Here is a 27,458-nt window from a genome sequence, read left to right as displayed (position 1 = left end):
TAATAATTGATAAACCGAACCTCACTTTCGAGTTAGGTTTATTGAATTAAGATTAGGGTTTGGGTTAGTCACACACTATTTTGTAGTGGCCCATAAAAGTTTAATGATTAATTCAAGGGGAAAATTTTAAATGTTCGCAGAAACTCCGTTCAACAACCTCGGCTTTGCTTTATTTTTTTCAAGGGATGAAATCGGAGGACAAAGTGTTCATGGGATGGAATAGGTTGCATTTCTTCGAAAATACCTCGACAGTAGGCCATGAAGGAGCTTGGAGGCCTGAATAGGCCTATAACTTTTTATAATATTAAAGTGAACTAGTAAATTATAATTTAACTCTGTATATTTTTACTAGCTAAGAGTAATTTTTGTTGTATTTATAAGTTGTTAGCGTAACTGAAGTATCCGAACAAATTAGTGATCAATCTACAAAAGTAACACTGAAGTAGCAGACTGGTGAACAATCATCTAAACAAAATGAGTTCTATTGCATCATCCAACTCTGGTGTTGGACAAAAGTGGAATCCTAAAAACTTGGAAATTCGAACTCTTTCTGTTGAAAAGACGTTGGAACCATTAGTGATACAAGTGACAACGTTAGTTAATACCAAAGGACCTTCAAATAAGAAAAAAGGAAAAAGTAAAAGACCAAAGGTATTATTTGTAGTTTATTAAATACATATTTGGTATCGTTTAGATTTCAATACAATATGTACAGTTTGGTATGGCCTAACAGACTAGCTACAGGATTGGATATGTCAATCAATTAAAACTTGTTATTCGATAGTGCTATTCACTGCTATTTTAAATATTGAATGTTTGAATCTACAAGCCTACTTTTAAATATATTATATACATAGGCGTCGATTACACAAGCGCGGAGGGTGGTGACCCCTTGGGCCTTGGGCCCAAGAGGAGGGGGCCAGTTGTGTCTGGTCTCCTTGTTTTTTGTTAATGTTGTCTTAAAAACCATTAACAACTTTGTCAGAAAACTGCTAGTTTTGCCCTGTTTATGCAAATTCACAAGTTATCTTTGTTCAAATTCCAAAAAGTTGGCTTTGCGAGAATGTCTTGCCAAATGTTGGTTTTTGGCAATCATGGCGAGTCGCACTGGCGCCGACTTACGGGGTTACGGGGTGGCCATGCCACCCCTTAACCGCTGTGGCGGGGTGGCAGCCACCCCGTTTAGGTTACATTACTTACTGCAAATAAATGTATATAATTTGAACGGACGTTTAAATCTTTTTTTGATCATTGGTTTTCGCTTCAAGTCAACGTAAAGCAAGAGGTGAACCAATAAAGTATTGCGAAGAAAATGATTGTATTTGTCACAAGCATGATACTCGCGTACATACACGCCGACTTCCGGGGGGGGGGCCGGGGGCGGCGCCCCACGTAAATTTACGGTTGAAGGGCAACAAAAATGGTTATTACAAGTGGTGTTTCAAAGATAAAACACTTCGCGAAAGAGATTTCGATCATCTAAACAGACTTAAAGATTATCGAAAACGAAAAACAGCCTACTTTGCTCTTGCCCGCAAAACAGCAGCTGATCGCATGGCTTTCTCATACGGTATGGAAATTTCAAAGTAGATGGTAGAGTAACTTACGCTGCTGGAATAGTCATGTAACTATTCACTGCAATATTAAGTCGTCGTCGTGTGAGCGTCTGGGGCTGAGGGTTTATCCTTTTACTGTACCACCCCAGATTCACGATGTTCCCGGACTACACTGGAAGGCTACTAGAGAGCAGCCAGTCTTTGGTTTCATCATCCATGACACGCAGACCTTCCACTTCGTTAGGTGGCTTGAAGATGGAGCAGTCATTGATGATGTGGTCTGCGGTCTGTTCCTCGGCACCACATTCACAGGAGGAGGAAGAGGCCATTCCCCATTGGTGCATGGTTGAACGGAAAAGCCCGACGCCCGTACGGGGCGTACGGAGACGGTTGAGGCGCACCCATGCCTGTCTTGGTGGTGTTAGATCGATGGGGCGTGTGTCGGCGTCGGGGATGAACGAATAGAGTCTGGTGGCGGTTGACTTCCATTCAGAACTCCATTTATGGTCCGCCCAGGCAGCTGAAGAGATGTCTTGTACATCAGCTTTGTTGATAAGAAGTTGAGCAGCTGGCACGAATGGGTGTCTTGATTTCAGTCGACGGGCGTGCTCGTTTAGGAGAGCAGAGATCTTGTGGTGTAGAAGGTGGTTAGGCTCCAGTGCCCGTCGACCGAGGACAGAGTGGCTTCTTTCCGACAAAGCTCAGCGGGTTGGATGCCAGCGAGAATGGGGAGATTGTCCAATGGTGTGGGATGCAGGCATCCGGTCACTGTGCACAGTGCGCTGTTTATGGCAGTGTCGATGTTATGGCAGTGAGCACTATTATTATTAAGTAAACTATCAATATTAAGTAAACCAGCTATATTAGACGAGCTATTTTTAACGAAGTCTTCCCGCTGTGAGATCAATTATGATTCAACAGAACGCATTGTTTTGTTCGCAATGTGTGAGAATTAAATCGAAAACCGATAAAAGAAAAAGTGTTTAATGGTCTTGGTCGCAGATATTGCCTGCATTAACGACGTCTATTACCACTATTATCACCTAGCTAATCTGACATCATTGTTTTATGCGGCCGCTAAGGTTTGACATCGACTTCAACGATCATGGAATGTTACGTAATAAGAACGATTATAATATTCTACACGCAAAAATAAAAAATTGATCTCTTAAAACAGCTCTTTCTGCTGTTTTGTCTCATGAGCTTTGCATATTGCTTAACAAGTTCATAAAGTTTAGAATTGACAAAATCATTAAATTTGAAAATTAAACTTGAATCACTGCAAATAAACGTATTCAAAACTTTTACTTCGGCCGACGCCATTTCACACTCCATAATCTACGTCAGCAATGATTTTGCCGCAGCAAAAATACGTTAATTTTGAAAACCACCGATCTGGAGACAACAGCTTGTCCCGTGTATAAGTTGAACCTGTCTTTTTGAGGTGAAAATCACCTACGAACATCTCGACCTATATATACTTGAATATATACGGTATTCGATAAAAGACGATACAGACTTTCGATAAAAAACAGAAGAGAAAACACTTCGCCGTTGTTAACGCTTTGAGGGTAAGTAATTAGCAAAACGAGCGAAACAAGGTTAATAAAACTGATGGTGGGTTGTCACTCTGCTTGAGATCATGATTTTTTGCGTTTTAATACGATAACTTCACTGTCTTGATCGTTGTTATTCACTCGCACGAAAAGGAAATGAATCGGCTTGTCTTCCAACTGTTCCAAATGAGCTAACAATATCAAAATTTTTACGACTAGGCGTACTGCATGCGTAAAACTAATCGTTTCAAGCAGCGGTTGTAATAAATTTGGTTTGCGACCTAGGTGTCAATATAAACAAGACACTAAGCTTAATCAAAGACTATTTTAATTGAGTAAAATAGCGTTATGGTTATGACGTCATCACCTTTCTCGCCCCCCAAGGTTTTTTGAAACGTCCGCGCCTATGCTCGCGTAACATCAAGCAAGCTACGTGAAGATTACCGTACGCAACACGTGGCTACGAGTTTTTTCCTTGTTGTTGCGATCGTTTTATTTGTTACTTGTCATAAGTGATTGTTACATTTGTTAGGTTTACAATGGGATTTATTAATCAATAAAATGCGATCTTTCCATTGCCTCCCTCAAAAATTTTTTTTGAAAATTTTTAAACTGCTGATAATATCACTATAAGTTATGACAGCTATAAAATACTTGGAAATAAAGTTATCTCGATGATTGATAGCTCCACCCCCTAAATGAATAAATAAATATCTATTTTCAAATTTCATTAAAAAAATGCAATTTTCGAAACTTTTTGAGTTTTATTTAAAAAGTGCACTTAGTAAAATAGCAGTTTTAACGTTCTGCAAATTTACACGTTTACATGATTCTATTCGAAGAAAGCTACACCCCCTGCCAATTCCCAATAATAAAAGCAACCTTTTTCAACTACTAAAGATTTGCATTTTGAATTATTTTCCGATTTCAATTGGAGTGTACTGTCATCTACTTCATGCTTTAATTTCTACTTTGTTATCTACTTCATGCAGTAAGATTGCGTGTCAATGCGTGACAAACTGTGAGGCCGGAATTTATTGGTCTGACATAGGAGTTGCTTGTTACATCATAAAAAAAATTACGAAAAGTCGTTCAGTAAAAGTTTTCGCCGACATTCCAGTTTTATTCAGCTTAAAGATGCCACCGAAAAAGCGTTCAAAATTGCAGCCCTCCATTGAGTCATTTTTTGTTGCGTCTAGTCAGGATTTCAGCCAGCATGAAAGTGACCAAACGCCTGAACGAAACGAAAATGTGCCACTGCCAAAAGGCGTTAGCACGATTAGGGAGGTGGAAGATTATCGTTGCCTTCCACCACCTGCGAGGCAGAGCGATCGTTTAGTGCAGGGGTCCGCAAATACTGGGTCGCGACCCAAATTTGGGTCGCGAGACCATTCACAGTGGGTCGCAAAACGGTTTAAAATTACCATAAATATAACTTGTATGGCAAAAATAAATACAATCATATAGTCTTTGATGTGCTGAGTTTCGTACAATTTGGTAGGCTACAAGAAAATTTATACTTTCGATTGTAGTATAGTAGTTAAGCCCACGGTTATATATATAGCCTGGAAGACAGCTTGAGCCAGGGCATGAAAACTCTCTCAGCTTAGGCTATCTCCAGAACTGGCGACTGAAACTTAGCGAAAACAAAACTTTGGCGGCAGCTTTCCACCTATAGCCTACAGTCGGGAAGTTGATCGTGAGCTACATGTTCAGAACAATGGAAAACCTCTGACCTTCTGCCCCGAACCAGAATATCTTGGGGTGACACTAGACAGATCGTACACATACCGCCACCATTTGGTGTCACTGCGCAAGAAAATGACATCCCACGCTGCACTACTCAAGCGCCTGGCTGGCCACAGCTGGGGGGCAAGGGCTGACACTTTGCGTATAGCAGCCTTAGCCCTTGTCTACTCTTCAGCAGAGGACTGTGCAGTGTGCACCTGTTTGGTGCTGCAGTGCACACTGCCATAACATCGGCACTGCCATAAACAGCGCCCTGCGCACAGTTACCGGATGCATGCGTCCCACACCATTGGATAATTTTGCCATTCTCGCTGGCATCCAACTTTCTGAGCTTCGTCACGAAGAAACCACTCTGTTTCTTAGCCGACGGGTACTAAAGCCTAACCATCTTCTCCACCACAAGATCTCTGCTTCCCCAAACCAGCACCCCAGTCGACTGAAGTCAAGACAACCATTCGTGCCAGCCGCTCAACTTCTGATCAACGCAGCAGATGAACTTCATCTCTGCGGCTACTTGGGCGGACTATAAATGGAATTCTGAAAGGAAGTCAAGTACCACCGGACTTCATTCGTTCATCCCCAACGCCGACACATGCCCCATCGGCCTGACACTACAAAGACAAGCATGGGTGCGCCTCAACCGTCTTCGTACGGGCGTCGGGCTTTTCCGGTCAACCATGCGCCATTGGCCTCTTCCTGTGAATGTGGTGCCGAGGAACAGACTGCAGACCACATCATCAATAACTGTACCATTTTCAAGCCACCTAACGGAGTGGAAGGTCTGCGTGTCATGGATGATAAAACTAAATACTGGCTGCTCTCTAATAGCCTTCCAGTGTAGTCCGCGAACATCTTGAGTCTGGGCTGGTAAAAGGATAGAGTAGACCCTCGGCCCCAGAGGCTTGCACGACGACGAAGCGCACGGTTAATAGGTCCACCCGCTTATTAAGCCCAATTTGGTCCATTCCGGAATTACTGAAGGTATAGGAGTGGTAGAAAATTGTCTCCCGCAGCCAAAATCGTCCGGTCCCGATGTGGCCTTAATAAATGGGGACGACCGTATTGGAATTGATATTAATTTGCAAAGTGTTTTGCGCAAAATTATATGCTTCCGAAACGTTTGGGTCGCGAAGACTTCGAACGATTGCTTTTTGGGTCGCACCAAAAAGTATTTGCGGACCCCTGGTTTAGTGCACCCAGGCGCATAAAAACCTGCTTGCGATCTACCATGATGCAACAGCGATTGAACCACGTTCTAATTTTAAATGTTTATCAAGCTGAAGCTTCAAGGTTACAACTTGACCAGTTGATTAACAGTTGGATTGACAGAGCTGCTGTTCGCAAAAATACTTTTGCCAAATGTAAAGTGTCAGAGCAGAAACGTAACAATAAAATTCACGACATACCTCCTGTGCTTTGTTTTGAAGTTGCTTTGTAAATTATCGAGCTACAAATCAGGTGTGAAAAGACAATTGCATCCACGAAACACGCTTAGTAAAAATCAAACAAAAACATGCAGTTTGAAAGTTAATAGGTTGCCATATTGTGCTATCCGCCACCCCGTGCAAAAATAAAAGTCGGCGCCTATGGCGAGTCGGATCGTGCTTTGGCAGTTTTACATGAGTTTGTCTTTTTAACTTTAAAGCATGTGCTTGCCTGGCTGGCATATTGGCAATTATGCTTTTTGGCAATTATATATGTAGTCTGCAAGTCTAGTGAATTTGAATTGGCCACTGGGCCCACATACGTTTACAATTTTACATGTTCTACACTACAATAATACTCAACAAATAAAACTGCAAAAACAAAAAAGCGTGTAAAAAATGATAAAAAAGTCCACCTCCAGCTCATTCGCTTATGCGACTGATTGTGAACAAACAAATGGAAAAATTGAGGACTTGCCATGGCTTAACTCTGGTGGTTTGCTTTTGAGATATGCAGTGTGTGACTCTGTGAGCGTGCGTGCCGTGCGCATCTCAGTAGTAATTCACGTTCCAGAGAAAGCCATGTGATCAGCTGCTGTTTTGCGGGCAAGAGCAACGTAGGCTGTTTTTCGCTTTCGGCATTCTTTAAGTCCGTTTAAATGATCTAATCTCTTTCGCAAAGTATTTTATCTTTGAAACACCACTTGTAATAGCCATTTTTGTTGCTCCTCAACCATAAATTGACAGGGGGCGCTGCCCCCCCCTCCGGAAGTCAGAGCGTATGTTCTGACCTTGGTATTTTTGCTAGCTTAGTTTTGTGAGATTGTTTATTAAAATAACTTTATTGTTCAAAACGTTCTTTATTTTAGCAATTGCAATTAATATCTATTTAAAGTACGGTACCAATATTGATTCTGGTACCGATACCTTTTTTTCTATTTATTGCTTTTTTAGTATTTGTAATTATATGATATTGAAATAGTTTACTTTTGTTGATACCAAAATAGCCAACTGCTTTTTCATTATTGACTGCCAACCCTAATTAGCCTAGCTGTTGTATTTGTTTGTAATTTGATTGTTGCTATGAAAAACAAATGTTCAAGCATGTTTTGTTTTTGTCCCAGGTTTTAGTTCATGCTGTTGAAGTTGCTACGGAATCTTTTATAGCCCAAGGTGTCGAAATTGCAAAGGAAAATCCAGAACTACGAGCAGAAATGGAAGAAGCCATTGAAGACACACGAAGAGATGGTGAGGTTATGTCAAAGACCTCGCATGCATTTGCTGATGATCCTTGTTCATCTATGAAGGTAATGTAGGTTTGTTGTGATTAGTGGTAGTAGCAACTTCTATTTAATACGAAACATTACTTTCAATTAGGTAGGCTATATATCATGTATTCATAGGCGTCAAAATAGGGTGGGCAGGGTGGGCGGTACCCACCCTGCCGTGAAACGAGGGTGGGCAAAATCTGTTTCGCTCATCCTGTTTTCATGACACTTATGAAGTGTTCTTTACAATTATTTCCGTTTTTGTTAAACGCTGAATTATCCAACCAACTGCATCGCAACTTCTTGTTTTACGCTATGTTTCTCACTAGGTAGCCGACAGAACAGAGCAATTCTGCAACAGCGCTGCGTTGAAAAAATGCGGTACTCATTGCATTGTTGTTGCTACGGCAACTGCCACACGCTGGCAATTTCTGGTGAGAGAAAGCCACGTTTGATCTTTTCTCCGAATGGTCTCACTTTGGTTACGTCACAATCAAACTTCAGTTCCGGGTCAGCGTAAGAGAATATGAATAATTATGACATAATAATGAACATGACAATAAAATAACCGGTACAAACGTACTGAAACAATCGCTTTTTACAAATTTCCTCACAAACTTGTTGCTATATATAAATTGGGACACCGCGCGATGTTGTCATTTCATTATTGAAAAGTTAAACATGAAGCAGTCAAACATGTATTCGCGCATTCTTAAAACCAGCTAACCATTGCGAATTTGCGAACATACATATTCAATGAAATCTGTTTGAAAACTCTCGCCCACCCATAATTCCTCTCTTCTAAGAAAAAATCGACGCCTATGCGTATATTAGATAATAATATATTATACTGTATTTTTATACAAGCTTATGAATATTCATCACTAATATCAGGAAGTTTAAAAAAAAAAAGTTTAAAAGCCCTGTGATGTGTTATATATATATATAGTACCCTTGACTCAGTCAATAAGTGTGTACTGTGTAGTATTTATATATTTGAAACAAGAGTCTACTTGTTAGAGCAATTTAGAAGTTGTACAATAGTGTCGGTACCATAGCTTATCTTCAAGTCCAGAAAGTCTCTTTCAAAGCTAAGTTTTGGCTGCTTTACAAATTCGTGAACTAGAGCAGTGGTTCCCAACTCGTTTTTAAGGCAACCCATTTAAAAAAAAATTCAGTTCGGTAAAATCTTGCGACCCAAGCAAATTGTCGTAATATTTTAAAAGCCATACAAGATTGTGTTGCAAACAAACAGCACTACAAAAGCAGTAACTTTTTCCGAAAATAATATGTTTATCAAATCACTAATGAGATAGCTGTGCTGGCTTGCTGTCAGTGAGTTTTTGAAATCGAGGCGTTATTTTGCTTAGGCATAGTCGCATGTCGGCTTTAACTTCCAGCCGGTTTCGCTGTTCAGTTTTCAATACACACATGGCGCTAAATCCAATCTTACAAAGCCAAGTTGTTGCAAATGTAATCTGTTTTTGAATCCCTAATTGTGAAACTGTGGGATACACTTGGAAAGGTACATGGAAGGGATACACTTGGGATACACTTGGTACATGGAAGCCCAAAAGTGGATGTTTGCAGAATCTTTGGGGTATTTGTCTTTGAAGGACGCAAAAGAAATACGGGTTGCTACTTCTGTCGTTATGTCCATAAACTGTTCTGCAACATGGATGGAAAGTTGAGGCAGATCTTTTCCAACAAATGGATCAATTATCCAATCAGTTTGGTGTATTAAGTGTTAGAGATTCTCCATGGTAGTGCACAAACTTTTTGGCAGACTGTTCCAGGTGTCTAATTATCGTTTGCTTAATATCAACTTCATTGCCACAGATATATTGCGTTAGCTGAGGAAATATATCGTACTCATCTCTGGTGACATAACTTTTCCAGAATATGAGTTTTTTGTGATAAGCAGAAACTTTTGCGGCGCGATCAATCACCGTAAAACCGTTGCCGTGCATATATAAATTTAGAGAATTCAGAGAGTCAAATATATCGGCAAGGTAAGTAACTTTTGCCTTGAAATCTTCTTGCAAAAACTTTTCGGCTAATCTTACACAGTTCTGTTGCCTCAGGAAGATAGCAATCTCCTCTCGCAAATTACAAACTCGCTTCAGGACACGACCTTGTGACAACTATCGCACTTCTGTGTGCAACAGCAATGCTTGATAATAATCAGAATCCACATAGACGAAAACAAATGCCGATTTAGTGGGCTTGTTTTGATGAAGTTTACACACTTCACATCATTCAACACTTCGTGCAGCTCTTGAGACAGCTTTTTTGCAGCAAAGGTCTCTCTGTGGAGAAAGCATTAAGTCCATACAGCATATGGGGCTTTGTCTTTGATGCGTTTTACCACACCAGACTATGCGTGGTCCAACGTGTGGAAAACTTTGTCATAGTTTGTTCGTGACATATAGTGCACGTTACAATATATATCTCGTAACTTTGTCAAGTTAATTTATGTTTGAGACTGAAATTTTTGTTGGGTTTACATTTAATAATAATAATAAAAGCGAAAAGTGTTAAAACTTCTTGCACTACGATCATGCTACAAAGCTTTCCGATGTCTCGACAGGAAACGTTTCATGACTTGTGTTTATATTTTCCAGTTTTGTGATCGATCTCTTCACGTTTTAAATTTTTTGTAATTGTTATTTTTTTCACCCAAGATACAATATGTCTGAAAAACAAACGACCCAAAAAAATTATCAGGCGACCCAACTTTGGGTCGCGACCCATGAGTTGGGAACCACTGAACTAGAGGATACGTTTGGAGAAGCACTTCTTTTCAATGAGCTTAACAGATTGAAGTTGTAATGACGAATTGGTTCATTTATCAAGTCTTGGTATATTAGAGTTGTTGTTTTTATTTAAGTGCATCTTTCAAACATCTTTACTTGAGTACCAAATGTTAATTTATTGAACTCGTAAAATGAGCAACTTAATTGGACAATGGACATGCAATCGATAGACTTGCAGATGAAGACAAATTATTTTGTCTCAAAAAAACAAGCTTTATGGTTATGCTCATTTGAAATATCAATGTCTTAAGTTGTAAGTGTTGCCTCCTTCCAAGCTTTTTCATGGTATCAATCATTAGCCTTTGCTTGAAGTTGATCCTCCACATTAATAAGGAAAATGATATCATCAATGAAAAATGATTAAATTAGTGTTTTTGTTTCCAATATTGTAAATTTTGAAGCTTTCTTGCAGAGAAGCAGCATGGTCAGAGCAGCACGTGCACTTCTTTCATCTGTAACACGCCTACTTATTCTTGCGGATTTGGCTGATGTGTATAATCTTCTACGTCGTTTGAAAATTGCAAAAAAAAGTGCTGCTAAGGTTAAAGATTCAAGCAATCCTGAGGAATTAGTAAAGAATTTCATGGTAAGCATATCTCCACGCACATTATTAGTTTTCAACTTTTGTTTGGTAGTGAATCTTGACAGAAATAGATTGGTCATATGTATACTATTTTACAACAACATGTCAAATATTTTAAAATTTAATAAAAGTCAAGTCATTGTAGTAATGGTGTAAGTACATTACATTACATACATTCTCAGAAATTAGAATTCAAAATTTTAAGCTTGTCTAGTCAAGCTTTGTGGGCAAGTGGGATCGGCGGGTGAGATACGGCGCGCGCTTTCCAATCATGCAATCCTGGTTCGACTAGGCTTAAGCTGGTTGTTGAAAAACACTGCTCACTTCTATCCAGGGTGTAATAAATTGGGTGGGCGTAGTTGCTAAAGGAAAGGCGGCTGCGAGAGAGGAAATGGCCACCCTACTCTCGTTAATGGCGAAGGCTTAGTATAATGAAAACCTTATTTTCTCATCCTTTGATGCTTGTCTGAAGTACAAGACTCATCTTTACCTTAGTCAAGCTTAAAACTTCAAAAATGCTTTTGTGCTATGAATGTTTTGTTATTAGATTATATATACATTCTTCAGCATTATTGTTAATATTGAGTAACTGATGTTCTATCTGTGCATGCAGACCTTTGGCACAGACCTGGCCAAGTTAAATCACGCAGCCATGCTTCGTCAGAACGACCTAAAAGATCTGCGAAGAAGAGATGAACTTGCTGCTGCCCGTGCAGAGCTAAAAAAGAACAGTATGATGCTTTATACATCGTCACTGGTACGTAATATCACCTCAGCTTTTCTCAATTGATAGAAGGTCATATCATTAGTAATGACTATGATAGGAATGGTCTTATCATTCTTTCCCAAATTTAATCGTTTTGTCGAAATCTTGTGCCTTATTTTTTTATACTACTGTAATATAAAAAAAATAATTTTAAAAAGGAAGTGTGCTTGTCACGTTTGTTTAATTTTGCGGTTGGCAATTGTTTTCATTAATAATCAATTTTAACTTCTCAAGAACACCGTGTTTTATGTGTAAAATGCCAAACTACAGTAGTATCAACTTTATAATTTACTGTTATCACAGTATCACACCATACTGCTTAACTGCATGAAATGCAATTATTATTTACCAGTTGCTTTTTATAGGCATCTCTTCAACATCCAGAAGTGGCAGCAGCGAAGGCAAATAGAGATTTCGTGTACAAACGCGTCCAAAATGCTCTTGATCGCATATCTACGGCTGTTCAGGTAAGTACCCGCCAGCAAAGCAATGATTGTTTACATGTCTAAAGACGTTGAATCAATGTAAAACATGACTTATTCAATGGCTTGGTAAAGATTTGAGATTAAACTGAGATTAAATGCATACGATACGTTTATAAAAACCTGTAAATACACCTGGAGTTTTAAGAAGGCGCAACACAAGTTATTTAAATTCAACAAGTAGCTTTCTGTTTTTCTTACCAAGGAAACTGGCCCCTCTGAGCCTAAACACGACGAAGGTTCTGGCGAGCTTGCTGATGCTCTTGACGAGTTTCTCACTCGTGTTGACATGGACCCGCTCGATTTCAACGAGGTGCGACACCGACCATCGTTAGAGGAAAGACTGGAAAGCATTATCAGGTGCACAAGCATGACTTTGCTGTTAAACCGAGGTTTTATAGGTGTACATCTTGCGCTCTTTCAGCGACATGTGCACAGCACGTGATGTTCAACATGATTTTACATTATCTTTTTTGAATTTCTTTTTCGTGTCTGGCACTCTGGCAGCACAGGGGGGCAGTAGATATTCTGCGCCATCAATCGTTTGCTATTCTCTTCAAAAACGACTTAGTCTCTATATTTACGGAATTGTTATATCCTTTGGATCAGCCGCTCCCAACCGTTTTACTCTCTTTTACCTCATGTCGACTTCTCAAAGATTAATTTACTCCACCAACTGTTTTTGGATCACAAGTTGGGCAATTTTCAACATGCATTAACCTTTGGTAGAGAGTTTGCTTTGTTGAACCATAGACAAACAAAACAAAGTAACTTTAGCGGGTTTAACATGTTTTATTACACAGAGATATAACATAATTTTAAAAAAATCAAATGTTTTCGACACGTACGTGTGTCCTCATCAGGAATTACTTATATCTGCAATATAATATGCATAAAATGAAAATTATAAGATAAATCTGACCACGGCGAACTCGTGATCTGACTATGCACTATAACTGTAACGACATTTCGGACCGAAAAGCACTAACTGAACAAGTGATACAAGAATGATTACGAGTAAATTATACGACGAGAAACAGATCACATGTGGTGTAAAATACAGGCATGTGACAAACAGTTAGAACACACACAAAAGGAACGATGAGCCACAGGCGAATAACTGCCGGTTGAAAGACGGACTATTACCTTTGTTTCTTAAGGCTTCCATAATCTTAGTCTGAAATTCAGATCTGGCTCGAGAGATGATTTTAAATTGGTCGATCGAGACATTGTCAGTGCATGTTTCACAAGAGGCGATGTGCTCTTTAATGCACTTTTTGTTGTTAGGTTTGGGTTTAAGTGCTCCCCGGCCCTTGTCAGCAAATGTCTGGTTGACATACCAATGTATGTCTGGTTTGCGTCACGCAAGCAACTAAATTTATACACAACATTCGAAGAAAGAGCAAAACCAATTTATAATCATCTCTCGAGGCTCTGTGTAATAAAATATGTTAAATCGTTAAAGTTACTTTGTCTATGGTTTCAACAGGCAGTTTACTAAGTCTACCTCAGGAAATTTACCGCAAGTTAATCACTTTTGATTTGGATTTCATGTTTTTTAAAGTATTTCCTTCTGTGTGTGGTTTTAAGTTTAGTTGCTGTTGCAAGGAAGAGCTTTGCAACTAGTTGGTATCAACCTTCCATGCATTGCAGTGGCGCCGCGTTGATGGCAGATTCCTCCTGCACTAGAGAGGATCGAAGGGAGAGAATCGTCGCCGAATGCAACGCCGTTCGACAGGCGCTACAGGTATCTAAACGTTTCCATCTCAAATGTGACATAGAGCAGTCATTTCATTGTTTTTAAATGGTCTAAAAATGTACAACTTCCACCGTAACGCTATTTGTCATGTTTTACTCCTACTTTCAATAGGATCTGCTTCAAGAGTACATCAACAATGCCGGAAGGAAAGAAAAGAGTGGTGATCTGGAGTCGGCTGTTGATCACATGACCATGAAGACGAAGGACTTGCGCAGACAGCTGTGCAAAGCGGTTATCGATCACATTTCGGATTCCTTCCTCGACGCTAACATTCCTATTCTTGTCCTTATCGACGCTGCAAAGAGTGGGGATGAAAAACAAGTGAAGGAATATGCCCAGGTGGGACACGAAAAATTGTCTTCAAACATTGAACAGTTATTTTGACGCAACAATGCCATATTGTTCTGACGCACAATCAAAGTACGAGGTAACTCCTACCCAGACAGCAAAGCAATCGTTTTTACATTGATTCAAGTGTAAAAGACGATTGTTTTGCTGTCTGGCTGCTTTATATTCTCTTGCCTGCAGTGGCATCGCCTAATTACCACCTTCTGAACGAGTTGAACTGAGATTTACAATGGTAGTTTTAAACTTTATTGCTGATGCTCCGTATACCCTGAAGCAACGCTACAAAGAAGCTGCAAGGATGCGCTTTTACAATTAATGTTTGACATTTAGACCTTTTTGGAGGATTTTCTATAATTGTACAACAAACACATGAAGCTCAACCTTTAAATTTCACAGTCAAATACATAAACTGTAAATGAAGTGTTGTATACTTCCGTGGGTTCATTCATATCTGTGTTGTCATGTTTTAATTCTGTCTCTTGTCAGTAATGATTGAGTCTTGTAATGCGAGCATGCTTTTTATCTCCAGGTATTCCGGGAACATGCCAATAAACTGGTTGAGGTTGCCAACCTCGCCTGCTCCATGTCCAGCAATGAGGAAGGCGTCAAAATGGTGAAAATGGCTGCCAAACAACTCGAAATTCTCTGTCCACAGGTACTTCCTAAAGTCATTCAAGGATCTATTAATAATGTTTGTGCCTTAACTTTAATGGTCGGCTGCAAAGCTGAATGGTGAGAGCCCGGTATGGCACTCGAACGAGCACCGGTTCGACACTGCTCAAGGGCATGCGGCTGTGTCTTTGGCAGTAGCCTACACTGAAAAGCACGCCTGAAGGTGGTCACGAAGATTGGCTTCCTTGCCTTGTCGTCCTCTTAATGTAGATCTTCAATCATCGAGCGTAAGCCTAGATACGACTACTTATCATGTTAATATTTTACATCACTCTTACGCAAGTATTCCATAATATTGCACATTGCACAACTGACATCTTTCTCAACCTTAGCTTTCATTCTTGGTTGATATTTGAGCAGCAGCAGCCTGTGTTTTAATGTGGATTTCTGGGTAGTGTTTATTTGCTTGACTGAAGCTTTTCATCTTCAGGTTATCAACGCTGCGCTGACCTTGGCAGCTCGTCCAACGAGCAAAGTAGCGCAGGATAACATGGAAGTGTTCAAGCAATCGTGGCTACACCAGGTTCGACTTTGCACCAAGCTACATCTGCCAGCCAACAAATCAGTCGTTTTTACATTGGTTTAACGCCTGTAGACGTTGATTCAATGCAAAAAACTAGTTTGCTGGCTAGGGTGGTATAAGTGAAAACGGGAGATGTTCCGGAACAATTTCTTTTATTCAGATAATAAAAATTTCTTTTATATTTTTGAAGCCTTAATTTTTTTCGCGCTCTACTCCCCAGACAGTAAATCATCTCTTTTTTATTTTGATTCAACGGCAGACGTTGAATCAATGTAAAAAACGATTGATTTTCTGTCTGGGTCGCTGTTGAGAATAAAACGTCAAATGGCGTTATGTGACGGAAACCTTTCAACAACATAAGTTCTTAGTTTGGCTTGCACATATTACAAACCAACGAATATAATGTTGTAGATTTACTGTTGGGTGAGGATTGTGCTTTGCGCAATCACAATCCTGCCCAGACAGCAAATTGACCGTTTTTCACATTGATTCAACGTCTGCAGACGTTAAATCAATGTGACAAACGGTTGATTTACTGTCCTGTTGAGCTGAACCAACCTTGCAGGTTCAAACTCTGACCGAAGCAGTGGACGAAATAACAACCGTTGAAAATTTCCTCGCCGTCTCAGAAGCCCATATTTTAGAGGACGTCACAAGTTGCGTGGTTGCATTGCAGCAAGGCGACCCTGAAATCTTGGATCGCAAAGGCGGAGATATCCGAGGAAGGGCTGCCAGAATATGCCAAGTACGTTTTTCCAGCACACATATCTTGCTTATTTTTGCGTCGTTTCAACGTGATGCGAACATTTAAATGTCAAAAGACAATTCGATTTCTTTTTCCAAACAGGAATAAATTCGTATAATCAACGTATTGATACGTTATCCTGAAGAAAACGATAACTGTCAATTGAAGTCTGTTATTACGAGGTTCATGCCCAAGTCAATCAAATATAAATAATGTAATGACGACGCTGAGTTGACACTTCACATAGATATGGAAACCGTTGACTTTCCAGGATAATTTGCGGTAAAAGTACAGCACTTTGTGGTCAACGAGCCAGTGTACTTGGTGTCGGTGAAAAGTGCTAGAACCGCAGTTTGATGTCAAGAATCAGAAATTAAACTGTTGTGTGCAAGGTGTGAAAATAAACTTTTCAGCCGATTTGCCTTAGTAATAAACTTTAAAACTTCTGGAAAACACTTTCCGGAAGATATTTGCACGTCACAGTTTTTTTTTTTTTTTTTCAATGCAAAAATGAATGTTCAAGTTCTGAAGACCTGTTGTTATCTTTGAGGATTTAACAAAGTGCTACCGTTGACGCCGCAAAACTCACTTTAAACTGTTTTAGGTTGTCGTCAGCGAGATGGAGAAGTACGAGCCTGACTATTACACGGATAAGGTCGTTGAGACTTGCATGATGCTGAAAGAACAAGTGAGTTGACAGAGTTTGTACTTAAACAAAATCAATGACCTTGACCACTGCAAGTACTGTAGATGCGCATGTTTCATTGCAACTGTACAACAACAGCAAAACATAATTCTTTCTCACCGGCACTTAGTATTTATATAAGGTAAATGTTTGCAAAGTTTTGTTCACTTTCATCGACAAGTCGACATTAATTCAAATAATTCGAATAATTAATATAAATAATTCTAATATGTAATATAATTTAAATATAATATTTATTAAAATAATTCGAATAATTCGACGTTATGTCAAAATTTTCTAGTTTTTTATTGTTTTTTGTTCTTAGAGGCTTTAAAGTGGAATAGCTCAATATAAAGCAGTGAAAACGTAATCAATAAATTTTGCAATCTGTGCGAGTATTACACTGTTGTAGATGAAAAATCAACCACGTGCAGGAATGAGAGAAATTCACAACCTTGTTCTAGTTAGTTTCCATGAAAATTACAGCAAATTACGTAGAAACTATGTTGTTATCAGGTAATGCCGAAGTTCGAGGCTCGCTTGGAAACGACCGTCAGTGCCCTGTCAAAAGACCCTCAAGAAGATCCCCAAGAAAACGAATTCATTGACAGTTCCAGATTGGTTTATGATGGAGTTCGTGAGATTAGGTATGGTTGAATGTGTATAGACCCAGACAGCAAAATCCGTCATTTTTACATCTATTTAACGTCTGCAGACGTTGAATTCATTTAAAAATGACGGATTTGTCGTCTGGCGAGTTTTTTTCTGTTTATCTGTCCGTTCGTTAAAGTTTCAATTGTCGAATCTTCAGCAGTTGGACATATTGAGAATTTCATCTTTCTTAACCAGCGTGATAAAACTTACGAGTCTTGCCAGGAAATAATGTTTTCAAAGTCGAAAACTATTGAAACAACGTTGCGAAATGCAAAACAAATAACCATTGATTTCCGACGCAGGAGAGCCGTGCTGATGCTCAGAAATCCCGAAGACGTCGAGGATTCCGACATAGAAGCTGTGATGGACGGTGACGACACTGCAAGTAGAGTCAGCGCCAAGGTTCGTCTGCCAACAATAAAATTGTCCCTTTTTACATGGATTCAACGTTTACGGACATCGTGTCGATGTTAAAAGAATCAATTTTACTAGCTAAGGAATAAATAGGTAATTTTTGTACTTTTTCTGACCAGGATATGAGCAATCGTTGTTGTGTGGCCACCAGATTCATATGTGAGAAACTTCACATTTTTCCTGAACAATGTGTTGATAATCTTCAATCCAAAGCTATCAGCAACCGGTAACGCTCTTTCGTCATCGTCAGTTCTGATACCATTGCCAAACCGTCCATGAACAGTAGAACACCTTCTCAACTCTCATTATCTTATGTTCATTAAAATCACCCACTACGACACATTTTTCTTATGCTTTCAACATTTTTATACACAAACTATCATGAAATGAGTTCTTTTATTCAATGTCACAACCACATTGGGGAGCATACACAGACGCAAAGGTGACTGCTTCATTTCCAATTGCTATTTCAACCGCTATGATTCTGGATTCCATATACGTACCTCAATCCAACTGTTCATCAAATCCATTTTCACCATCATTTTTGTACATTTTATATGCATATTTGCATGATTTGCTTCATACATTTTTTTCCTTATTTGAATAAAACCATCCTACCCTCTCCAGACTGCAGATACCGACACTGGCCCTTCAGATCAAGCCATCATGAGGAAGCTTCCCGAATCCGAAAAGACCGCCATCTTGGCGAACGTGCAACAGTTCGTAGAAGAAAAGAAACTTCTCGATCAAGAGATCTCGAAATGGGACGAGTCATCGAATGACATCATTGTGCTGGCCAAGTCCATGTGCGTCATTATGATGGACATGACTGACTTCACTCGTGGAAGAGGTCGGTGAAGTATTAAACCGAAAAATGTTGCAAGCAAAATAGGATGATATTTGGAGTTCGTTTTATACCTTTTCTGTTATTTAAGGTCCCATATGTGTGTTCAACTGCTCTGCAGACGTTAAGTCAATGTAAAAATTATGATTTTGCTGTCTGGGTTGTACTTTTCAATTTAGAACTTTCGTAGAGAGTTTGTCTTGTTGAACCATAGGCATTAGGCATACGAAGTCAAGTAACTTAATCCGATCATTCAACAATAAATCCTATTAATACTACTAAAAGTGCTCAATGCCAAGCAAAAAATCCAAGCAGAGCAAATTACATCAAGTATAGTTATTACTTTCTAAAATCTCTACAGCCTGTTCCACCCTAAAACGGGGATCATCAGAAAGTCCTGAAAAATATGCAAAAACAATAAATCGGTAATTCCTAAAAAGATGTTAAACGTTATAACCTTAATTTAATCTGCAAAAGAACCTCAGAATTACAAAGGACTACCTCCATCGGATGCCACAAAAGCCTCAAGACGTCTAAATGGAAACCAAACAGATTTAATAACAAAATTTGTGACGTCACAGATAAGTAAAATGCGATAACCGTAGTAACCTGTAGAAATTAAATTTATGTTGTTTTGAAGTATTTGAGTTTAAATTTGTTGAGATGACGACAATTACCCATCAGTTCAGAACGCTTGTTCAGAAGGTGGCTACCATGTAAGCTGGCCATTCTAAAGGCCGATTCTTGTATATAATTCTTGTATCATGGGCCAATCCTATAGATGTTTGCTGGTACACCTCTTCATTTCTTTGAACATTAATTTAATTTCCACAGGTTACTACAGTTATCGCATTTTGCTTCTCTGTGACGTCACAAATTTTGTTATTAAATCTGTTTGGTTTCCATTTAGAAGTCTTGAGGCTTTTGTAGCATCCGATGGAGGTAGTCCTTTGTAATTCTGAGGTTCTTTTGCAGATTAAATTAAGGTTATAACGTTTAATATCTTTTCAGGAAATACCGATTTATTGTTTTTGCATATTTTTCAGGACCTTCTGATGATTCTCGTTTTAGGGTGAAACAGGCTGTAGAGATTTTAGAAAGCAATTACTATATTTGATGTAATCAGATAATTCTGTAAATGTTGTAATAAACCTAAAGTAAATATGTTAAATCTGATTAAGTTACTTGGCTTCGTATGCCTATGGTGCAACTTTTTAAATTATCAAAAAAAAACTAAAGCGAATTTGGCGAACTGCTGTAGCTCCTGACAAAGAAGTTCATTATTAACTTTTTCTGTCAGAAATTGGTCTTTGAGTTTTACAACATTTTTTTTTTCATAAAGAAAACAAATCAATAGTTTTTTTTATCTAAAGTTTAAACCTTAAAGTCATTTGGCTTGGCTATCATTCATAACAACATTAAAAAAAAATAATGTTGTTGAACCTTTTTTCGTTTATTAGGACTCGTCAGTACAACTAGATCAAAAAGAAACGAAAAATTACATATGTACTATGTAGGCTAAATTTTTGTTCATAAAATTGCACTGGACGATCACTTACAATAATTGAAACCAGGTCGTCTGAAGAACACCGCGGATGTGATCGATGCTGCCAGGCACATCGCCGACACGGGATCCCGCCTTGACAAGCTTGCCCGGACCATCGCGGAAGTTTGTCCCGACTCCGCTGTAAAGCAGGTCAGTTCTGTGATTAAACGTTAACGTTTATTTTTACTTAACATTTTTAGAAGACTGTAATAAAGTTGTTCAACTGTTTTATTGACATCAACAACGCACGGGTACAAAAGATTGACACGGCGAGAAGAGCACAACAAATATAGCCAGGTCGAAGACTTTAAGAAACCGGCCTGCCAGTGCCACACCCCGCGGCGGCGTGACTTAGGGGTGGCAATGCACCCGGAAGGTAAGTCCACCAGCTTAGGTCGCGGGGGCCATGCTGGGGAGTCGAGGTACAAGTGAAGGGAGAGTGTGAATCAAAAACACTACATGACCCGTCCGCAAATTTAGAATGGCGGAGCGGGCCAGGGAGACAGGCTCTTTCTGCATAGCCCAGAAAGATGACCTGCGACGAGCCGGGCGACCCGTCGCGTGTGAACGCTGGAACCGGCAGTAATTGACCGCCCGGCAGCGTCCACGTCTCCTTTACGCGACCGCGGCGCAGGTACTTTTGACTTTTATACCCGGTCTGCCCGTAGGCAGAGCGGATAAACTTGGAGTCTCCCACGAGGAAGAAAGTCGAGCTATTTAAGGAAAATTTGACTCTCGTGGCAGACAAAATTCAGATAAAAATCTGGAGTAGTGGCTCAATTAATCAATGAATAAAAAAAAACATAGGTGGGAGTGTATTGTACACTTACTGAAGAAGAGTAGGCTTTGATCCGGCGAGCACGGATGTGCACTGACCTGACGTTGAGGGAGGTTCGCCCAGCTGGATCGGGGAGCTAGCGATCGAAGCGGAGGCGCGAGGTAGGCTACATTACCGGTAAAAATAAGACACTTTGGGATGGAACTTTTGAGGCTGCATCGAGTTGATCAGAGGATCATGTTGATCAATGGTTTGAAAGCAGAGCGAGGTTGATCCGAGCGAGCAAGAACAGCGTTTCAAGGCGAAGACAGCGTGTGATATTACAAAAGAATTGATTGATTAATACATGCAGAACCAGTGACGAATGAATGAAACGTAATTGATATTAGTCCAATTCCACTTCACAATATCCACGAGGCATTTTATTCCTTTTTATTGTTGAATGTTTGGGTTTGTTGAGACTGAAGTATGTTTATAAAACGACACTGATTTATAGACGGTTTGATATAAAGTGATGGGTTTATCAGACAATAAGGTTATGACGTTATTTGACGTCTAAACAGTTTGCTGTCTTGCGCGCTCGGATACTTACAGCAACGTTTTTATTGTTGGGGAATAAGTTTCTGATCGTTGAAGTCGTCTATTCTATGACGTAGTCGGCACCTGTTTTTTCCTTAGAAGAGGGGTGATTGTGGAGCTCCCCGCAGCCAACTCAAGGCTGCCATCCGGGAGGACTGACCAACGTACGTTCAGGCGCCCGGTGGCCGCCGGGACACGGCCCCACAGGTTTTCGCCTGTTGGGCTCGGTCGAGAACGGGCACCGTCGGGAGGAGGGTCGCTATTTATATAATTGGCCACGTGGTCACTGGTCAGGCGTCGGATCTGGAGTGCCGAACCTCAGACAGGGATGGCACCTAAGTTGCCCGAGATCGACTGTAGAGACGAGGTTGTCAGGTGACGTCAGCATCTTGAAAGCATGGGCTACTGAAAGCGTGTCGCTTTCACGACACAAGTTCTGGGCGCCCAAACCTCCCAATGCAGGCATACAGTAAAAGAACGCGCTGCACGCTCACTTGGACTTGATTGCTGTCTACAACTATGTGGCCTACCAGGAGTCAGGACCCTTGCTTGTGGTTTTCATTAGGTTTTTTTTATATCTTAAATAAATGTTCTGTTAAAACTGGTCGGGAAATGTGGCGGTCAGCTTTTATTTTTAAAATCACGAGAGCTGCTGTATAATCAAACCGAAATTATTTTTCGTATAAATAAGGACTGGCTACTGTAATGCATTTTCTGTTTGATACCGCTTTGTGAAAATTTAATACATTAATTGACGGAAATTGGTTGAATTAAGGAACTCGTGTTTATAATATCTCTTGTAGGATCTGTTGAAGTCAAGAGTTATTATATTTCTTGTAGGATCTCTTGGCCTACCTGCAAAGGATTGCTCTGTACTGCCATCAGTTGAACATGTGTGCGAAAGTGAAGGCAGAAGTCCAGAACATTTCTGGGGAAATGATCGTCTCGGGACTAGACAGTGCAACATCACTCATTCAGGTGTGAATTAGCTGTCTTTGTTTTGCATTGTAAGGAAGGGTGCGTTCTTCCTGGCTACAAGGCTAAGTACTCACTAGCACAGCGAGCAATGGCGATTCGCCAACCATAACGAATTCCCTTTTTGTTTGTTTGGCATTTTCCGCTGCTTTTACGACCAACTTTCGTCATCACATTCATATGAAGCGATGATTTGTATCATGAATTTAAAAGATGGATACTTCAGTGACGTTTATATCAAGCAGCGAACAAATGTCGATACCATAGCTTAGTGACTAACATTGAAGTGGTATATTCTTGGTTGTTCCTTGGCGGCTGAGTGTAGCAAGAATTGACAGCAATGGACACATGTTTCGCCCACCAGCTGGGCTCATCAGTACCTCACCAGTAATTCATGCCACACAGCTCTCGAGTAGTGTTAATGGCCAGCGTGAAAGCTACACCGGTGTGGTTAGCAAATCGCAATGCTCACTGTTCTATACTCTATAGTATTAGTATTTTATAGTGTTCTATAGTATTGGATATTCGACCTTGTGCTGATGCCAGTTAGATCGCTCCTTCTACACAGTGAAGAGGTCGATTCAGTTTTTAGTATTATGCTGTGACGCGACACTTGTCACTTACTTCTTTTCACTAGCTTGCTTTATTTGGACACAGGCAGCAAAGAATTTGATGAACGCTGTTGTGCTGACTGTCAAGTCGTCTTACGTCGCTTCAACGAAGTACAGAAAGGCTGGTCAACCTACCAACGACATTCTATGGAAAATGAAGGTAAAACAAGTTGTTTGATTATCGTTGACATCAACTGCAAAACTTGAGTCGCAAATGTTATCAGATGCTTTCACTATCAAGAGGATGTTTAGAAAACAACAGTAGGGGAAGGTCGGGACCCATGATCATGGTGGGAGCCATAATCCACCCCCGTTTTTTTTAATATAAAGTACTTTTTTTGCATTTTTTGACGTCATTATATTTTTTATGCCTGGATAACTTTCCCACAAACTTTTGGTCAAAATTGTACTAAAAATGGAGGTGCAAAGAGGATTTATAGGTTTTGGGTTAAAAAAAGTAAATTTTTTTGGCTGATTGTGTTTTAAAATAACTCATTTGTTATGCAAGAAATGTTCATGAACTTTTTTGTAGTGGTAGGTGATGTATTTATGATGAGATTAAGCCGAAAGTTTTTTAGATAGCAATGTTAGTTTTTTTTTAGCTGTTGTTTCATTTCTGAACGATCAGGTAGGGAGCCTTGAGTCACCTTGTGTTGGGACCTACGAGCCATGACAAGTGCCTGTGATAGTAGATGTTAAAGTGTCATATGACATCATTTTTTTGTTTTCACACCTTTCCATTAGGATATATCACAATTCTGACTTTTGTTTCGTTTGCAACTATTAATTATGCTATTTCACATGAAAATTCTGACAACTCATCCCAAGGAATCATTTGAAAATTCTCCATCGGTTATTTCAAAATTTAAAGCTTGAAAGCTGGCTTGAAGATTGATTTCACACATAAATAATACAACTATGTTTTAAAATTGTATTTTTGATATGGCGAAGTGATTTCTTTGCTAAAATACTACATTTTTTGGCTTATCGCAATTGTGGCTTATCGCTCCCCACATGTGGGGTGCGATAAGCCGCTTGGCGCGTGTTTATGTTTTTAAGCGTAAATTAAACATTTGCTGAAATAATAACTTGTGCTTTTGCTGTAGAGTAGGTAGCACTACAAGGCATTGCAAAACCAATTTTTAGAGAAAAATATTGAGAAACGTAGAAAATATGCATCTAAAAGAAAAAAGTGGCTCGCAGGTCCCGACCTTCCCCTACTTGACTTGTTTCCTATGTTTTTAATGCAGTGGTTCCTGCTTATTAAGCCCCAATAGGTCCACCCGCTTGTTAACCCCAATTTGGTGTGGTTCGGAATTACTGAATGTATGGGAGTGGCAGAAAATCGTCCCCGCTTAATAAGCCTAAAATCGTCCGGTCCCGAGGTGGACTAAGCAAGCAAAGACTACTGTGCACCCATAACTTTGAAATTAAAAACAATGCATACTTCGAGTAAGAAAATGTCGAGGTTAAAAAAAAACTTTTTTTCAAAAATCTACCTTGGCTTCAAGCCTTTTCGCTGACGAGTTTCCATCACAGGCTCCTGAGAAGAAGCCATTGGTACGACGAGAGATTGGCGAAGATAAAAAAGCACCAATGCGGCGAGCATCCCAGAAACGTCTGGTCAACCCAGCACAAGCCCTGAGCGAGTTCAAAGCTGACATCTGAGCACTCTTCCTTGTCTACGCACTTTTACTCTGCAATTAGGTCTACTTATAACCGCTTGCTTTTTTACTTGATCAGCTGCTGTATATCATGTATTATGTGCTTTGTGTAGATGGTGCTGAAAATCATACACAGTATTCATTATGTAATGTATTGTAATCATTTCTCTACTTTTTAATCATATTTGTTCTACGAATCATAACGGGGCATATTTTTATAATAGTAATTCCTTCCGGTGCTGATTTATTGTTTAAGGTTTAAGCCATGGCGATCTGTATACACAGGCCTTGGCAACTTGCAAACTGGAGGCTTGACTGAAGGCCGATATATTTTCGATTTTGAAGTTTAAGCTAAATTCACTTTATATTCCTTTGAAATGATAGTTTTGAGAATCTAAATTGCCAAATTGTGATCACTGAAGTTCAAATCACTGCAAAACCCCTAAAATTGCGTTTAAAAAAATCACACTATTTTTCAATTACCTGTGTTGCCCGACGTTTTTAGGATTTCCAGCACAAGTGCCAAAATTTAGTCCGTTATTTTAATAGTAACAATAGCGCAAAAGTAACCCAAACTATAGACAAAGAATATGTTATTATTCATACTATCAACTTACACTAGCAATTTTGGCTACTGACGGATCAACCTTCAGTCAAATTTTAAGGTGCACGTTGTCATGGTCGCCATGGTTGCCATTGTAGATGTAATGTACAATAATTTGAATGACTTAACCTACAAGTGAAATCATGTTTATTTTTTACTTACGGTACGCTTGATGTGAGAAGTTTCATCTTCAATAATTGCAAGCTTAGTTTTCCAACATGTCTGCCATTACATTAATGCTATCATTGTTAATCGAATTGACCAACTTCTGCCATTTTTAATTTCAAACTCACTGCAGTAAAATAAATGTTTTATATGCAAAAATCGGATCTTTTTGCCACTGTCGAAAGACAGCATGCGTCAGGCCTAGGGATTGTAGATCATAAGGATGCGAAACTTCATCCGCTTTTGGCTCATCCGCAACACTAGAAGGGTTACGTTTTTTCTATTTTACAAAATATTTTACTTATGGGTTATATAAGAAGAGTTAAGTTGGTTTTAAAGTAATTTAAGATTTTTGGTTGAAAGCAAGCCTGCAGTAAAGCGTAAAAAATGTCAAATTGGCAATTGACCCTTCTAATGTTGAAGGAACAACGGAGTTGCGCGTCCCGTAATGTACCGTCCCTAGTTAGGCCAGCTGCATCTGAAAGTTGGTAGTGGAGGAAGAGGTAAAATTAATCAGCTTGCTAGGATTGCCAGCTTTTCGCGTCATAATTTTGAAGTACTGCAGTAGCTTTCCTGAGGCATTTTTGTTGTTTGCAGACGTTGAATCATTCCAAAAAGCGATTTGTTAATGTAAATGTATTGCAAAAGTAACATTTTTTCAACTTTCATATAGTGATGGGCTGGCCTTGAGTATGAGTAATACCGGTAGTAAGCTTATACTTTGACACGTAAAGTTCATTCTGTCTTACCTGTGTAACTAGAATTTTGTCAGCACGAAGCTAAGCTATGCGTACAATGATTTTCTTACAAGTGATAAGCTACTGATCAGGTGATCTCACATTGAATGAATTGATCACGTGAAAGGCATTCAATCGTAATAAAATAATTAGAACAGTGTTACAGGGGTAAGCTACATACAGTAGACTATAACACATTCACTTATGTTTAATAGCCTACTGCAGTGTCAAAAAAATTAGCGGTTATAGCGGAAACTACTATTATTACTCAAGTGCAAAACAAAGACATTGCATACGATTAAAACCAGTCTACTGTTCTTACCAATCCATAATTCGACTACTTTTTAGCCATAACAATAGTAATTTATAGTTGTTTTCAGTTATAATTTCTGACAGTAGCAAACTATAAACCACATGGTTTAGCTATTACTCAGAGTAAGGTAAAAGTGGGCCCATACTTGATTCCATGCATTGGGCAATGAGAAGACAACCTAAGGTTTTAGCAATCAGATACAAGTCATTCAACGATAGGCGATTATTATAATGATGCGAGATAGGCTTACTTATTATAATGATGCGAGATAGGCTTGAGCAGACCAAGGCCACTCAACTGGCGGACCTTTTGTGTGTGGATGGTGGACCTTGAGCTTTTGGAAGAATAACCTCGTTGCCACATTCCAGGGCTTCTTTAAACAGATTTATACTGGGAGGAAGCAATTTTTACTGTGTTTATCCTAGTTACTGGCGGGAGGGGGCTTCCCAGACTCCCCAACACTTCCTCAGAAATCCAAGTCGAGTTACATTTTATTTTTACTTAAAAAAGTGGTTTGGAACAGATAATTTAATTTTCGTGGTTGCGTGTGAAATAACCTATTCACCGGACCGCTAAAAATATTCAACTTGTCAAACTGGACCTTTGTTAGCATTAGTTGAGTAACCCTGCTGTAGACTATCA

At 39.5% G+C, this 27,458-nt stretch overlaps 1 protein-coding gene across 1 annotated transcript; it reads left to right on the top strand.

Annotated features, from left to right (window-relative positions):
* The first annotated feature begins 320 nt into the window (after positions 1–320).
* Positions 321–26,547, top strand: LOC145786795 (catenin alpha-2-like). Its single transcript, XM_082598538.1, has 19 exons — positions 321–651; positions 7,410–7,592; positions 10,782–10,955; positions 11,566–11,709; positions 12,084–12,185; positions 12,406–12,560; positions 13,854–13,947; positions 14,071–14,298; positions 14,837–14,962; positions 15,410–15,502; positions 16,068–16,247; positions 16,852–16,935; positions 17,449–17,579; positions 17,889–17,988; positions 18,628–18,850; positions 20,419–20,540; positions 22,588–22,725; positions 23,380–23,493; positions 24,873–26,547. The coding sequence occupies exons 1-19, from the start codon at positions 475–477 to the stop codon at positions 24,999–25,001; spliced, it is 2,697 nt and encodes an 898-aa protein (XP_082454664.1). The 5' UTR covers positions 321–474; the 3' UTR covers positions 25,002–26,547.
* Positions 26,548–27,458: the final 911 nt, after the last annotated feature.

This window comes from Aplidium turbinatum, chromosome 17 (assembly GCF_918807975.1).
Source record: "Aplidium turbinatum chromosome 17, kaAplTurb1.1, whole genome shotgun sequence".
Lineage (NCBI taxonomy): Eukaryota > Metazoa > Chordata > Ascidiacea > Aplousobranchia > Polyclinidae > Aplidium > Aplidium turbinatum.
This window is presented reverse-complemented; position numbering and strand designations above follow the sequence as displayed.